General features: G+C 42.2%; 1 protein-coding gene across 1 annotated transcript in view; it reads left to right on the top strand.

Annotated features, from left to right (window-relative positions):
* KDSR (3-ketodihydrosphingosine reductase) overlaps nucleotides 1–14,723 on the top strand; it is a 49,863-nt gene extending 35,140 nt beyond the window's left edge. Inside the window, exons 7-10 of the mRNA XM_089674873.1 lie at nucleotides 2,603–2,686; nucleotides 3,436–3,519; nucleotides 8,866–8,967; nucleotides 10,604–14,723. Coding sequence (XP_089530999.1) covers nucleotides 2,603–2,686; nucleotides 3,436–3,519; nucleotides 8,866–8,967; nucleotides 10,604–10,723 — 390 coding nt within the window. The 3' untranslated portion in view covers nucleotides 10,724–14,723. The remainder of the gene's footprint in view (nucleotides 1–2,602; nucleotides 2,687–3,435; nucleotides 3,520–8,865; nucleotides 8,968–10,603) is intronic.
* The last annotated feature ends 1,192 nt before the right edge of the window (nucleotides 14,724–15,915 follow it).

Here is a 15,915-nt window from a genome sequence, read left to right as displayed (position 1 = left end):
ATCTTTGTGTTGAATGCTCCCCCTCCAGAGCCCCACTCACCACAAGATGTTGACCACCTGCATAGGTAGGTCAAACTGCGCGTTTGGTACTTCAGCAAGCCTCCAATCTAATCCGCTTCCTGTGTACTCTTGAAGCTTCTATCCACTGGTTTTGCACTCCATACGTGAAAAACACTCCAGACCATCCACAATACTACTCCAGCGCCAGCTTGCGAAACAACGACTTTAGCCCTGTCTAACAGTATGTGTTTAAAAACAGAGGGTTTTGTTTGCACACATTTTCAAATACATGTGTAAGCCACAGTCCCACGTCAAGGGTACTCTGTATACTGTGGACCTAACTAAAATTTTTGTGTGTAATTTATTACACCTCCATGGAAATATGGAAACGCCAGGTAAAAATTAAATCGATATCTAATATGGTGTTGGACCGCCTTTGGCATCCAAGACAGCCTGAATTCTCCTAGTAATAGATGGTGGCATCTGATACCACTCTTCATGCAAAAACCTTTCCAGTTCGTGCAGAGATGCCGGAGACCGAAAACGAGCTCAAACCTTGTCCTCCAAAATTGACCATAATGGCTCTATGATATTAAGATGTGGAGCCCAGGGAAGGTGTGAGGATTAGTCTGCATGCTCATCAAACAATTTGACAAGACCAGCTGTGTGAATCGGAGTAGTATTGTCTTTGTAAATGGCACTGTCTTCAGGAAAGAATGTCTGCACCATTGGGTGCACATGGTCAGCCAAACATTTGTACATAGTCGCTGGCAGTGACTCTGCATTTCAAGATGATGGGGCCTGCTGAATACTAAGATATGGCTGCCCAAACCATAATTGCGCCACCGCCATGCTTTACCGTTGGCACAAGAGTCTTCAGAATGTGTGCACCACACATAAACACGTCCAGTGGTTGGGAACAGTGTGAAGCTTGATTCATCAGATCATATTAGTCTTTCACAGCAGTTTTTCCTCCTGTTTACATTGCTCCTTAGCAGTACAGATGTCCGATCCAATAAAGTTTTTGTCATACGGGATCATGGCTCCTGCTATTCTGTGAGCACTTCCTGTCTCCAACAAAATGGCGCCAACCAATTTACATGGTGCCCTGCAGGCTATTTAAACAGTCTGTCCATGACATTGGCTAGTAGGCGTGCCCCCTGAGGATGTGCATGCGCATGAAACTCGTTGGGTGGAGCCTTACGTGCTGACGTCACGCTGCCGGACCTCGGAGCAGCAGCCATCATGGTATGCTTTTATGCATTTAACTCTGCTGTATCCACATGGATTACTTGTATTATTTTACAATAAATACTACACATACCTTCGTCTCCTGTGGTGAGCTTCTCCCCTTAGGAGGATCCTTTGCTGGTCTTGCATAGCCCTGTCCCTGGAGAAGTCTGGTCCCTAATTTATGGCTTCCTGAGACCCCCCCCATAAGGATCAACATTAACGCTATTATACAAGTAGCATTCTGACAAGTGCACATCGATATAAGGTGGTGGATTCCCATGTTGGATCATGAGCACTCCTGAGCATCCCAGCTGATATTGTTGCACCTTGTAGTTCCACGATCACCAGGCATTGCTGTGACCTGTAGTGCCACGGACTTGCATAATCCCTATTGCTAAATAAGCACACATGTATCACTAGTCACTTCTGTGACCTGTAGTGCAACAGACTATTTATATCCACTATTTTTGTTCAGATTTTTAGTGTGTGTGTGTGTGTGTGTGTTTTCACTTGAATATTGTATGAACACTTATATTCACATAAGCACTTTGTGATTGCATTTGTCACTTTAGCGCTGCACTTACATTTGAATTGATTACTGTGGGCTTTTTGTTACCTTGCCTTTTGTGCTATCAGCTACCATATTATCTGCACTCGCCTTATATCTTGTGTTTATATTAGTCTTGCATTGATAGTCCATAATTTATAGGTGTTGCCCCACTCTCCTCATCTGAGCATGAATGTTGGTTACTAGTGGTTTATCAGTTGCAGCTCGCTCGTGCATGTTTTGCTTATGGAGTTCTCTCCAGACAATTTTTGTGAACACAGGCTTTGGAAGACTGAGATTGAGCTCTGCAGTCAATTTTGCAGCAGTTGTCTTATTCCAAGTTACAATCCTGTGCAATGTCGTGTGTGGTGTGTGTTTTGGTTTTTTTTGTTTTGTTTTTTTCGGTCAGTTGACATGTCGACTGCACTTACACTTAACAGACTAAGTTTTCCTGGAAACTGTATATGCTGTCACTTTTGATACTGTACCTCATGACATGGCAAATTGGCAACAAAGTCAGAGGCACCAGCTAAGCGGGAACCAACAATTTGCCCTCTTTGAAAACTCTGTAAGCTCTGACATGACTCCATATTAGTAGCAGTGTATGCCGTGAATGATTATGAAAGTGAGGTTTCCCACCTGTTAGCTAGGTGTCGCATCACACAGTGGAAGCAAAAGAATGTTGCACCACTTCTGTTTTCAACATGAAACATATTGTCACTTTCACACCTGCAAATCAATGTAGTAACCCCTGTAATGTTCCACAAATATATCGCACATTGAAGCTGCCACAATTTTTTTTATTTTTTATTTTTTTTCCAGGTTAAGCCATATAACGTTTATGTTACTGTTGCCTATCCTCCAGACACTGACACACCTGGGTTTGCTGAAGAGAACAAATCAAAGGTAGTATTTGCATATATCTTTACTGGTTCACTCCTATATCTAGGCTAAAGGTGCTGCTCGAAGTCATATTGACACTGGCACTTCAGTGTTTTATACTGGGAGAGAACAAGTGCGTACCTAAAACAAAACATACATTCCTATAGAGTAGAGCTCCTAATATGTGATTAGCACATTTGCTTCCAAATGAAAATACAACACAATCTTGCTGCTCACTGTAACTCACTTGCTGTCCTTGACACGTGTGGGGAGAGTGGAATTTGTGAATATCTAAAATTGTGCACAACCGTTTGGCCACCTGATTAAATGTGTGTTTTAATTGTAGAAGTTAAAACACAACTAAACTCCACAATACTCAGATATCTGCCCAAGTTTCTTGCAGGTGCTTGGTCTTTTGTTATCTTGATTGGTTTAACTCTTGGATGGATTAACTCCTGCGCTCTGTGCTGAGAATGTAGCAAGGAAATTTCACAGATGGACTATCACAGTACCACGCTTGAATTCACTGAGCTCCTGAGAGCGACCCATTCTTTCACAAATGTTTGTAGAAGCAGTCTGCATGCCTAGGTGCTTGATTTCTTACACCTGTAGTCATGGAGGTGATTAGAACACCTGAATCCAATCATTTGGAGGGGTGTTCCAATACTTTTGGCAATATAGTGTATGTTCATGCATATGCAACTCTTGTAACCACTAATTTCAAATGTAAATGATGAATGTTTCTGTTAACCCATGTTTTGTCTCATTTCAAGCCACTGGAAACCAAGTTAATTTCAGAATCTTCAAGTCTTTGCCAACCTGAACAAGTTGCCAGAGTAATAGTTAGAGATGCCATAGTAAGTATGAGGGCTTTACTCACCTGTGAAGTACACATTTTACGTCTGATCATGCATTGGAAACAGTTTATCCCCAGTTTAGAATTTTTTTCCCCCCCTTGTATATGATTTAAAAGTATTTTTCTTTTAGGTTTGGGGGACAGGACGCTTAGAAATGTGAAATGGTATATAATTTATGGAACAACTAAAGTGTTCTTCCATATTTTTTTTGTGACTGTTTTTTCAGAATTGTGAGGGTTTAGACAATCTAATTGTGATAAGCAAATAGTAAGGCTTTGGAAAACCTGGAAAATGACAGTGACCTTTTTGTCTGTGGTGGAGTCAGAAGGACTTCACAATCAGAGAGTATTTGGATACATCCAGTCATTTATCATGGCCATCTGGATGACGGCATATAATCTCAAGTAATATGAGATGCATCCATACACCCCCCCCCCCCCCAGTATTTCTGAAATTTCACATGTATAACACATACCTATGTATACATGAACACCTAATTCCTTGTAATTGTGTATATAAGCAGTAAACAAAAAGGGCTACAGGAATATACTCTAAGGTGATGCTGAGATGGCAAACCTCTGATAAATGTCATACTACTTTGTATGCATACATTAATCAAATGACCATTTGACAAATTGTCTGACTGCCAAAACAGAAGTAATGTTTTGTGCAGATGTGTGCTAAATTCCTTGCCTAGATATCCGCCATCTTTGCAAGGCCATATTGGGTTTTTTTTTTTTTTTTTGGTGAACACATTGTAGGGAATTGGCAAAGCTTCCTATGTTGGTATAATGGTGCAAGAAACTGGCACGAGAGGCTTGCACCACATTAACAGAACACAATCTGTGCTAGTTCTATATGAGGTGCTTTTTCTGTACCTAATTAACAAGGGGATCCCCGGCAGATCAGACCTGACATACTGGATGTTGTGTAATATCTGTTGGTAATCTGGTAGAGAGCTCATATGCTTCTCTCTGCCTACGCAGTGATCACTTGAAAACTGAACAAAATATTGTTACCCCAACAGCAGGAGACGATTTGTTTTTGCTGGTAGATGTTTTTGATTTCATTTTTTATGGCTGGACACAGACCTGTTGGTGCGAATGATCTGTACCCTTGCCAGCTGACATATCACAGAATTGGAGTATACAGAAAGTCTTGTCATATTCTGAGCCTTGTGTTTTCACTTTTGTTATAACCTATTCTTAAAGTGGTTGCTATCAACTCTGGTGTGTGTTTTCTTGGGGTGCTCAAAATTGTGTTTCCGGGTAGGGGGTCATTGGCAGCCTCACCTGACGATCACTGGGTCCTGGCCGGTGATTCTTCGTCGTCACCCGAACGGGGGAGAGACCTGTATGTAAACAAGACAGATCTCTCCCCTGTCAGCTCCTGCACACTGCTTTGTATGGCTCTTCATAGCAGAGCCATACAAAGAAGTGTGCTTACAGTGTAAAGCGCACACACAACCCCTTTCTGCCCAAAGGGTTAACTGGGTACTAACATCTGGGGCAATCGGTGTCGTTCGTACAGTGTCAGTTCTTTTTATTAGCACTGATCACTGTATTGGTGTCGCTGGGGATGTCAGTGGCAGTTCCTCCCCCCTGTGTCAGAAAGCCTGCCGCAGTTCGCTATAAGTTGCTGATAGCTGCCATTACTAATGTATACAAAAAACAATTCCAGTATCTATACCGTCATTTGTAGACGCTATAACTTTCACGTAAACCAGTTAATTTACACATAATGGGATTTTGACTTAGCAAAGACATGTAGCAGAATACATTTTTAGCCTAAATTTTATTGGACATGTTTAATAGCAAAAGTAAAAGGTTGTTTGTGCAAATACCACCAAAATAAAGCTCTATTTGTGGGGAAAAGACATATAAATTTCATTTGGGTGCAGAGTTGCATGACCGTGCAATTGTCAATTAAAGTAACGCAGTGCCGTATCACAAAAAATGGCCTGGTCAGGAAAGGGGGTAAATCCTCTGGAGAAGAAGTGTTCTCGTGGCACTATAAAAATTAAATATAGCTTGAACAATGTCTGCTAAAAATAGATTCAATTTTTGTGTGTAAACTGTATTCATTTTGTTGAGATAAAGCATACTGTGCTTGTCTTGGGAACACGGAGAGGGAGATGAGTGACAGGTCCATCTCCTTTTATAACGCAACATCAGGGATAGAGGGTGCATGCCATTACCCTTAGTCCTCATGCACATTGATGTTTTTTTGTTTTTTTTTTCTTTTTGATTTTTCTACAGCCAGTAAACTCCCCAGCAAGTTATCCTATATTTCCATGCACACAGACTGTAATCAGCATTTTTTTTTTTTTTTTCCCGGGGGGGGGGGGGGGTGGGAAAAAAAACTCAGAACTAGTGGGTTTCTAGAGGGTTTTTTAGCTGTAAAATGCAGCAAACCAGACCAGGTGTTTTTTTTGTTGTTTTTGGTTTTTTTTTAGCAAAAAAAACACATGCCACTTAACACTAATGCTAAAACACTGAAACTCGTGTTTTTAATGTGACTTCACACAGCTAATGCTACCAGCAAAAGCCCAGTCTGCATAGAGCCTTACATGCTCTGTTTACACTATACCCAGAAGCAGGGGCGGACTGACCATTTGGAAACTCGGGCAAAGCCCGGGGTCAGTAGGGGGCCCCATGCGATGCCCCTGGTACCTTCTTTTTTTTTTTTTTTTTTTCCATAGGCTTTTTTGAGTTTGGGCAAGGACACAGGGGCCCCATGACCCCCTATTGCCCGGGGGCCCCATGAGTTGTCAGTCTGCCCCTGCCCAGAAGCAAGGGATAAAAAGCAACATATACTGTGAGACTGGAGCATGCAAAAAATAGTGAGAGTTTTAATTATAATAGAGGTTTTAAATTGAACCTGTATTATTTATTTTTGGGGAAATGGGTTCATCTTACAGAATGAACCTTAAGCAGCCATTATTTACCTTCCCTGCACATCCTGTTACCAGTCTGCCAAGAAGTATCTGAAATTTTTTTGGTATGGAATGAGTCATGACTTTTCTCTTGGCTCCCTACAATGCAGCACTCTGTGTCCAATTAGTTTCTAAACCGAAGAATCATGTGGGGGAGAATGTGCTTGGACACTATGCGCAGAAATCTCTGATCAGAGCAATAGCAGATTGCAGGGAAGGTTAGGACTATCTGCTTAAATTCCATCTGTAGGTGATCTTGGTATTTTGCCCTTTGACAAAGAACAGGTTCACTTTACAAAAAAGGACTGATGCATTAAAGCTGGAGGAACAAATGGCACCACACCGGAGTTTGAGATTTTACCTGAAATAAGATAAAACCTCATTTGGCAACCTAACTGGTTGTTGCTGGCAAATTTATTTGTGTGCTCATTTTCTGTTCCCAGTTTTATTGCATCTGGTCCAAAAGGAGGATCAAAAACAGCAAGTGCCAGGTTTTGTTCATTAAAACAAGTCTGTGGGTGTACCTTTTTTGGGGTAAATTTTTTTTTTTTTTTTTAAATTTGGCTTGGATCCTTTAGTTAACAACTTGCCTACTGGGAACTTATACCCCCTTCCTGCCCAGGCCAATTTCCAGCTTTCAGCACTGTCGCACTTTGAATGACAATTGCACGGTCATGCAACACTGTACCCATATGAAATTTTTATCATTTTTTTTGTGACAGAGCTTTCTTTTGGTGGTATTTAATCACCTCGGGGTTTTTTATTTTTTCTTAAACTAAAAACCACTGAAAATTTTGAAAAAAAAAGTTTTTTTCTTAGTTTTTGTTATAAAATTTTGTAAATAAGTGATTTTTCACTGATGTACGCTAATGAGGCTGCACTGATGGACACTGATGAGGTGGACCTGATGGGCATTGACAGGCATCACCAACAGGCACTGATAGGCGGCACTGACTGGCACTGATAGGCGGCACTGACTGGCACTGATAGGCGGCACTGACTGGCACTGATAGGCGGCACTGACTGGCACTGATAGGCGGCACTGACTGGCACTGATAGGCGGCACTGACTGGCACTGATAGGCGGCACTGACTGGCACTGATAGGCGGCACTGACTGGCACTGATAGGCGGCACTGACTGGCACTGATAGGCGGCACTGACTGGCACTGATAGGCGGCACTGACTGGCACTGATAGGCGGCACTGACTGGCACTGATAGGCGGCACTGACTGGCACTGATAGGCGGCACTGACTGGCACTGATAGGCGGCACTGACTGGCACTGATAGGCGGCACTGACTGGCACTGATAGGCGGCACTGACTGGCACTGATAGGCGGCACTGACTGGCACTGATAGGCGGCACTGACTGGCACTGATAGGCGGCACTGACTGGCACTGATAGGCGGCACTGACTGGCACTGATAGGCGGCACTGACTGGCACTGATAGGCGGCACTGACTGGCACTGATAGGCGGCACTGACTGGCACTGATAGGCGGCACTGACTGGCACTGATAGGCGGCACTGACTGGCACTGATAGGCGGCACTGACTGGCACTGATAGGCGGCACTGACTGGCACTGATAGGCGGCACTGACTGGCACTGATAGGCGGCACTGACTGGCACTGATAGGCGGCACTGACTGGCACTGATAGGCGGCACTGACTGGCACTGATAGGCGGCACTGACTGGCACTGATGGATGACACTGAAAGGCAGCTCAGAAGGGTACTGATATGTGGCATTGATGTGCACTGGTATGCACTGATATGTGGCATTGATGTGGCACTGATAGGCACTGGCAAGTGGCACTGATAGGCACTGACAGCTGGCACTGATGGACTGTCACAGGTGGCACTGCTGGGGCTACACTGATCATCAGGGCACACTGATCATCAGTGCCCTGATGATCAGTGTACATATCCCCTCCGCGGAAAGCCGATTACCGGCTCTCCTCTCGAGCTGTCAGCGTGACAGCTCGAGAGGAGAGAAATGCCGATAACCGGCATTTCCCTGTTTACATGTGATCAGCTGTGATTGGACACAGCTGATCACATGACCAAGCCGACATCCTTGGCTCTTTCCGTGATTAGTGATCCGCTGTGTCCAAGGGAAATAGCGCACCGCCGATCCGATCGCCGCGTTGCATGCTCCCTGAGCCGCGCATGCGCGATGAGAATGGGAGGATGTCATATGACGTCCTCAGAACGAGAGAACCACCTTGCACTCGTCATTGGACTATGTGGCAGGCGGGAGGTGGTTAAGGTCAAGGCAGTATCAAGTTATTTTCAAATGTTGCTGCCCTAATTTCACTCGTTTTGCATTATTGTGAACTTCCTAACATAATCTTGCTATTAAATGTTTGTGTTTTTTTTTTTTTTTTTTTTTTTCTCTTACCATCTAATTGCAGCAAGGTAATTTCAACAGTTCTGTTGGATCTGATGGCTATATGCTGTCGTCTTTAACATGTGGCATGTCACCTGTCACCACCATCACAGAAGGACTCCAGCAGGTAATAATATTTGAAATGTGTTAGTTGATTGAGACTGAAAAGGTACCAGGATGTGACTTTTGACTACTATCCTTTTTCCAAGACCTAGGTTAAAATGTTGCATACTGCAAACAAAAGAATTTCACCCTGCAATTAGGACTGATGCCATGTTCTTTGCTGTTTTATTAAACTTACTCTAGTTCTGCATGGCTGGAGCATATCACAGATTATCTTTCCCAGCTTTTCAAGCTTTCTCTCAAATTTAAAATATACAAAAAAAAAGTTTCAACCTACCTTTAAAAATTTTGAAGAAAAAAGCAACAAATATGGATTAGTCAATGCTGGTTAGGGCCACACAGGTAAAAAGCCATACAATCCGTACCCTGATATTTGTTCAGATCCATTTTGTGACCATTCTTCTCTCTTCTACAATGGAATGTGAGTAATGAATTTTCAGCCACTTGGTTGCATCTTCAGTGATTAAAAAGGGATTATTGGAAAGGCACCCAGATTCAAAGTGGTAGTAAAGGTAAAAAAACAAAACCTTACAAGGTAAAAGCATAAAGTACTACAATGCATTGCATACTAGCACATTGTGAAAGACTTGCCTGAGAACAAAGCCGTCCACCGCTGCAGAGACTTCTGTCTTCATCTGGTCTTTCTTCTGGGTTTGCAGGCTGTGGCTGCACGGAGTGAGTGGCCAAGCTGTGATGACGTCACTCCTGTGCATGTGTGCCACGGCACAGAGCTGTGAAGGAACAGCACGGGTATACTGTCCCTTCAGAGTGCATGTGCACGTGATGTCACTGGCTGCTGCTCCCTAGAATATCTCCTAAATGTTTAGTATACGCTTACCTGTAGGTAAAAATCAAGATTAAGAGTTACTTTACTTTTAGCCTCATTCATCACTTCCTTCACTATGCTACTTGTGTGCATGCTCAGCTGCAGGATATTGGCAACAAAATTGAGCAAAGAGCATGAAAAGGGGGAGTCATACATTTCTTTATTGATGACATACTGTCTTCTTTTAGTGCCTTAAGCTGACTGATGATATAGGGCCCCATTAGTGAAGTGAAAATAATGGGCTCGTTTGAAAAACAGTAGCATGACCTCCATTGCTTGTGCATTACAGGAACTCTGTGCTCCACTACCCTCTAAATGAAAGTTGTATTTGGGGGAAGTTCTGGGAAGAGAGCCTGGTCATGTGACTTGTCAGTCACCTAACTGGCTATTTCCATCACATATCTGGCTATTTCTATCACACATCTGTCTCTGCTTAAGGGAAATGCAGAGCGCACCATAAGGCGGCACATCACAAGTTTTGTGAATGGGATATTGTCACTGTAATGAAGGAAGGAAATGTTATAAATGTGCCTCTGGCATCTCCTTGTAGGAAAGTGTTTTTGCCCCCCCCCCCCCCCCCATGTAATACTTTGAAAATGAATTAGTTGGGTTATAAGGGATGTTTGACTTTGCTAGGGCAACACCTTTCTAAGGCTAGTTCCTCTTTTAGATTACCAGAACTATGCTGGAGTCTTTTGTTCTTGGTGACTCAGGGTTGTGTATGTGCCTATGAATAAAGATTTAGATTGAAAAAAATAAATAAAATTGCACTTGAGCTTTGATAGTATTTTAATACTACTGATTTCCATTCTAGGTTGTCACAATGGGACTGTTTCGTACAATTGCATTGTTCTACCTTGGCAGTTTTGACAGTATCGTCCGTCGCTGCATGATGCAAAAGCAGACCTGTGAGCAAGCCAATAAAACAGACTGAACCTTGGACTGCCAAGAACTTAATTCAAATGCTTGCTGCTAGAAAGTATATGACCTGAAGATAATTCTACCATCTGACTAGATTATACTGTTCCCACCATGGAGCTACATGTCTAAATGAATAGGGAAGAGTGTTTGAAATATGCTGAGCACCAGCATGGTACTATGCAAATTGTATTGAGGTTTATACTTAAGGTTTTTTTTTTTTTTCTTAAAGTATTGCCTAAAATATTTTCTGATGTTCAATTTGCTCTGTTCCTTATCACCTTATGCTCTATCCATTTTTTTTTTTTTTTTGCTGAATTATCCATCTTATCTAATGATGTGAATGGATGTTATAAGGCACAGTTATCAGCATTTTGCAATCTGATACTGAGCAATAATTTCAACTGTTATTCAGAGTAAACTATTTCAAAATGTTAAAACTGAACACTGGGCAGATATAAGACACAAAGTAGTGTAGCTCTTCATTCATTCTTTAATGTTTGTTTTTTTTCTCTAATATCCAAGCAGTTTAAGTAACTGAATTTTGATTTGGTATCAGCCTCTTACAGTCCCTTGTACAGCAGAACTCAACCATGAAAAGGGTAAGCGGCATAAGAAGCCAATATGTTGTGCTACAGTGCAAGGAGCTTACTCGGAGCAGAGTGCTCAAGAGAGGAATACATTGGTCTGCTGCTTCTCCTCTTCACGGTCTATTCACAGGGTAGGGGAACATCAGGTCTCCTATCCTGCCATACAAGACTTTGTGGTATGGCAAAGCTGTGTAAATCTCAGGACTGGATGAATATAAGTACAAATTTTCCAGGCAAATCAGCTACACTATACACTGCTTTAAAAAAAAAAAATTAATGTAACAATACATCAGATCTCAATGGGGAAATAAATATGCTGGATCTCTATACTGATATGGACTGGGTAATGGGTTAGGAACGTAAGGATGCCCCATCATTTGATGGAAGTGAAAAGTATCAAGCTACAGAGGACTGAATTCAAAGACACCTCCAAAATCAAATTGAAAAAAAAATTATGCAGCAAGCTAGTCCATTTTGCTGCAATTTCATTGTAGCAACTCAAAATGGTACTCAGTAGTTTGTATGGCCCCCACATGCTTGTATGCATGCCTGAAAATGTCAGGGCATGCTCCTAATGAGACAATGAAAAGGTGTCCTGGGGTATTTCCTCCTAGTCCTGGACCAGGGCATCACCGAGCTCCTGGACAGTCTGAGGCGCAACCTGATGGCGTCTGTTGGACCGAAACATATCCCAGAGCTGTTCTATTGAATTTAGGTCTGTAGAGCGTGGAGGCCATTCAATGGTATCAATTCCTTCTTCATCCAAGAACTGCCTGCATACTCTTGTCACATGAGGCCGGGCACTGTCGTGCACCAGGAGGAACCCAGGACCCACTGCACCAGCGTAGGGTCTGACAATGGGTCCAAGGATTTCATCCCGATACCTAATTGCAGTCAGGGTGCCATTGTCTAGCCTGTAGAGGTCTGTTTGTCCCTCCATGTATATTCCTTCCTCAGACCATCATTAACCCACCACCAAAATAGTCATGCTGAACAATGTCACAGGCAGCATAACAGTCTCCACAGCTTCTCCAGACCCTTTCATGTCTGTTAAATGTGCTCAGGGTGAATCTGCACTCATCAGCGAAAAGCACAGGGACCCAGTGGTGGACCTGCCAATTCTAGTGTTCAATGGCAAATGCCAATTGAGCTCTATGGTACCTGGCAGTGAGCACAGGGCCCCCTAGAGGACGTGGGGCCCTCAGTCCACCCTCATGAAGTCTGTTTCTTTGGTCGAAGACATTCACACCAGTAGCCTGCTGGAGGTAATTTTTGTAGGGCTCTGGCAGTGCTCATCCTGTTCCTCCTTGCACAAATGAGCAGATACCTGTCCTGCTGATGACCTTTTACGGCCCTGTCCAGCTCTCCTAGAGTAACTGCCTGTCTCCTGGAATCTCCTCCATGCTCTTGAGATGCAGCAAGCCTTCTGGCAATGGCATGTATTTATGTGCCATACTGGAGGAGTTTGACTGCCTGTGCAACCTCTGTAGGGACAAGGTATTGCATCATGCTACCAGTAGTGACACGGACCCTAGCCAAATGCAAAACTAGTGAAAAACAGTCAGAAAAGAGGAGTAGGGAAAACAATTTTCAGTGGCCTCTAGCTGTAAAAACCATTCCTGTTTTGGGGATCGTCTCATTGTTGCCCATCTAGTGCACCAAAACAGCTGAAACTTAAAACCCCATCTGCTACTTAACTGAACAGATAAATACAAAATGAGTTTAATTGACTTGATGCTATACTCCTGATTAAAAAAAAAAGTGTTCCTTTTTTTATATTTTTTGAGCAGTGTATGTAGTTATCCATATTGTCCTGCATTTCAGCTTTATGCTGCAGCTCTTTCTCCAGTATGTGATTTTTCAATTGGAGCAGAAGTGACCAGCAGCTTTTAAAATGTTAAATTTATTAGATCTGTTTCCCAGCAAATATTTGAGTATTTGCAGTTAGTAACTATTGCAAAAGTTCAGTGTTGGGTCATATTGTAACGTGTGCAGTGCCTACTTTTCTCCATGGTATATGTTGATGAAATTGTATGGAAGAGGATTTTGTTAAAGGCCAAAGACATTTTTAAATCCTCACTTTACTGTTAAGCTGAGGTTTTCCTTGAACAAATTTAACTTGTAAATAGCTAGCAGTGTTGTTTAATAGTGAACTGTTTTTTGATTTTTTTTTTTTTTTCACTTCTAGGATGTCAGACTGTTGTTTCTAATACAATGTTGGTGCCTTTTTATGCTAGAGTCCAATTTGGGTGTATTCATTGGGAATGATTAGAACAGAAAATGTTGGGACATTGAAGCAAGTGCTAGCCCAAAGTTTTATCCTGCACAGTTTTTACATTACTGATCTCGTGCTACGCTTTTGATGTCTATTTATGAATAGTCAGCAATAGCAATGCACTTACAGGGTACTCGTACAATATGTATGGAATAATCGCTGTATTTACTAGGGTAAAATGGATCCTTGTGGAATATCCAAAGCAACCATTCAAGAAAAAATTCCTGGGTATAATCAACATCTAGCAATTTAGTTTAAGAACCAAAAAGTTGTGATTCAAGCATGTTTTTTTGTTTTTTTCTTTTTTACACAAACAATGATCTGTATTCTATACTTTGTATATTGTTTGTACATATCTGTGTCTATAGCACTACTATTGTTCTCACCAGAATGGAATGTGCCTTTTCTAAGTTACTGTGAAAATATTATTGGTCCTTGTGAGGCACAGTGTTGGGGGAACAAAAGCTCTGTGTCTAGTGTAGAACATATTTCAGGGAAATCGCAGCACTATTGTGTTCCTCCAACAAGTAGCTAAATGCTGTAACTTGCTTTTTATATAGTAACAGATATATGAAATCTGTAGCCTATTGTGAGATCAGTTCAAAAACGTTTTGCCTCTAGTGGCAGCACTGATGTGGCATTCTTCTATATCTACCCAGGCCTGTTCTAACCTATTACACAAAATCAAGCTGTGCGTTGTATTTAAAGGTAAGCCTAATCCCTCCCCCAGTAAGTGTTTTTTGCGCACGCAGTGAATCAAATACTGTCCCACTGCAATCCACTGACAATGGTGAGTTTAGCCTGCCCTCTGCCCCCTCTGTGAACCTGCCCCTGCAGCCTCCTTGCAAATTTCTTTGGTCACACAGCCTCCTGGGATACTGGACATTTAATTCTGGGATGTTGCACTTAGGTTGTGCATTTTGTCTCTCTCAGGGGAAGTTATAAGCCTGCATAATTATTGGGCAACTATTTGTGTGTGGAATTATTACTGTAAAACTTGAGAATAAACAATAACATAAAATTAAATATAACATCCTTGCCTTTCAGAAATATTCAGTGATTAACCTAGCCCCTTTATTTTTAATAACCACCCTAGCCCTATCCATGGGGTCTGTTGATCTGTGTGCAATAAACATTTGCTGAAACAACAACCACCGCACATGCTGTTTTAAAGTGGGTGTATTGTCTTCTCTCACTATAAGTGTCACATTTGAGAAGGACTCCTAAGTTCTCAACAAGATTTAAATCCAGTGACTGGGCCAGGGTATTTGGTCATCTTGACCTTTGCTGGCAAGCCAAGCAGTGGAGTATTTGGATTTATGCTATGAAAATCATGAACATAGCTGATTGCTTCAAGAAATTATTTTCTACAAACCGGCAGAAGGGTTAGGAGTTGATTTTCAGACTGTTTTTCATCTGCCAAGCCCCAGCTTAAAGGAGAAGTTTTACCTTTTGACAAAAAATATAAAATGCACTTTTTTTGCAGGTAAAAAAAATGCATTTATTATTATTTTGTGTTGCAGGAGCCTGTAAAGCATTGCACCAGCGATCAGCAGATCACTGATGCCATGCAGGTCTCCTGAAGACCTGTCGGTATATCTGCTTGCCTGTACAGAATGTAGGGGTAAGCAGATATACTGATAGGAACATTCTATGAATAACCATGGTGCTCCGCAGCGCTATGGTAGTACATTGAAAACTACAAGCTGACAGTCCCTAAGGCTTTTGAGACTTGTAGTTAATTCATTCACAGAACTCTGAATTAATGACATGGTTGTATGGATAGAGCCCCGCACGGCCGCACTATTTGTTTTTAAAAAGTGACTGCTTGTGTGGGGAACCTCTCCCTGTACTGCTGTCACTGGGAGGGGGAGAATCGGACAACGGCTGCAACATTGGGAACATATTACTTGCTCCACCCTAAAAACAAGTGGAACATGTAACATGTTCCCAAAGGTGAACTTATCCTTTAACCCATTCTTGATGGCATCCTACACCAGTACCCCTCCCCACCTTGCTGGCACCTGACTTGAACTTGTGCACTGTGTTTATTAGTGATCCAGCCAAGGACCCACTCTCATTTCATTCATTCATTCAGGTTCTCTCATTTCATCTGTCCATAAATTCTTTGACAAATCTGTCTTTAGGTATTTCTTGGAACCAAGAGAGAAACCTAGTGCCTCTAAGTGCAGACATAATTAAAGTAGGTAGGCAACTCACATGTTGGTGATTTAAAAAAAACAGGCTCATCAATAGTGTGGATGCTCAGTCCACTTCATCGCCAAGGTGGTGTGCTGCTGTGGGATGGTAAGAGGGCTGGTAGGAGTTGGACATGGGTGGATG

Source organism: Staurois parvus, unplaced genomic scaffold (genome assembly GCF_062004578.1).
Source record: "Staurois parvus isolate SC_StPar_1 unplaced genomic scaffold, SC_StPar_1.0 ptg000153l, whole genome shotgun sequence".
NCBI classification, from domain to species: Eukaryota; Metazoa; Chordata; class Amphibia; order Anura; family Ranidae; genus Staurois; species Staurois parvus.
The sequence above is the reverse complement of the archived record's forward strand: the minus strand, read 5'-3'. Positions and strand labels throughout refer to the sequence as shown.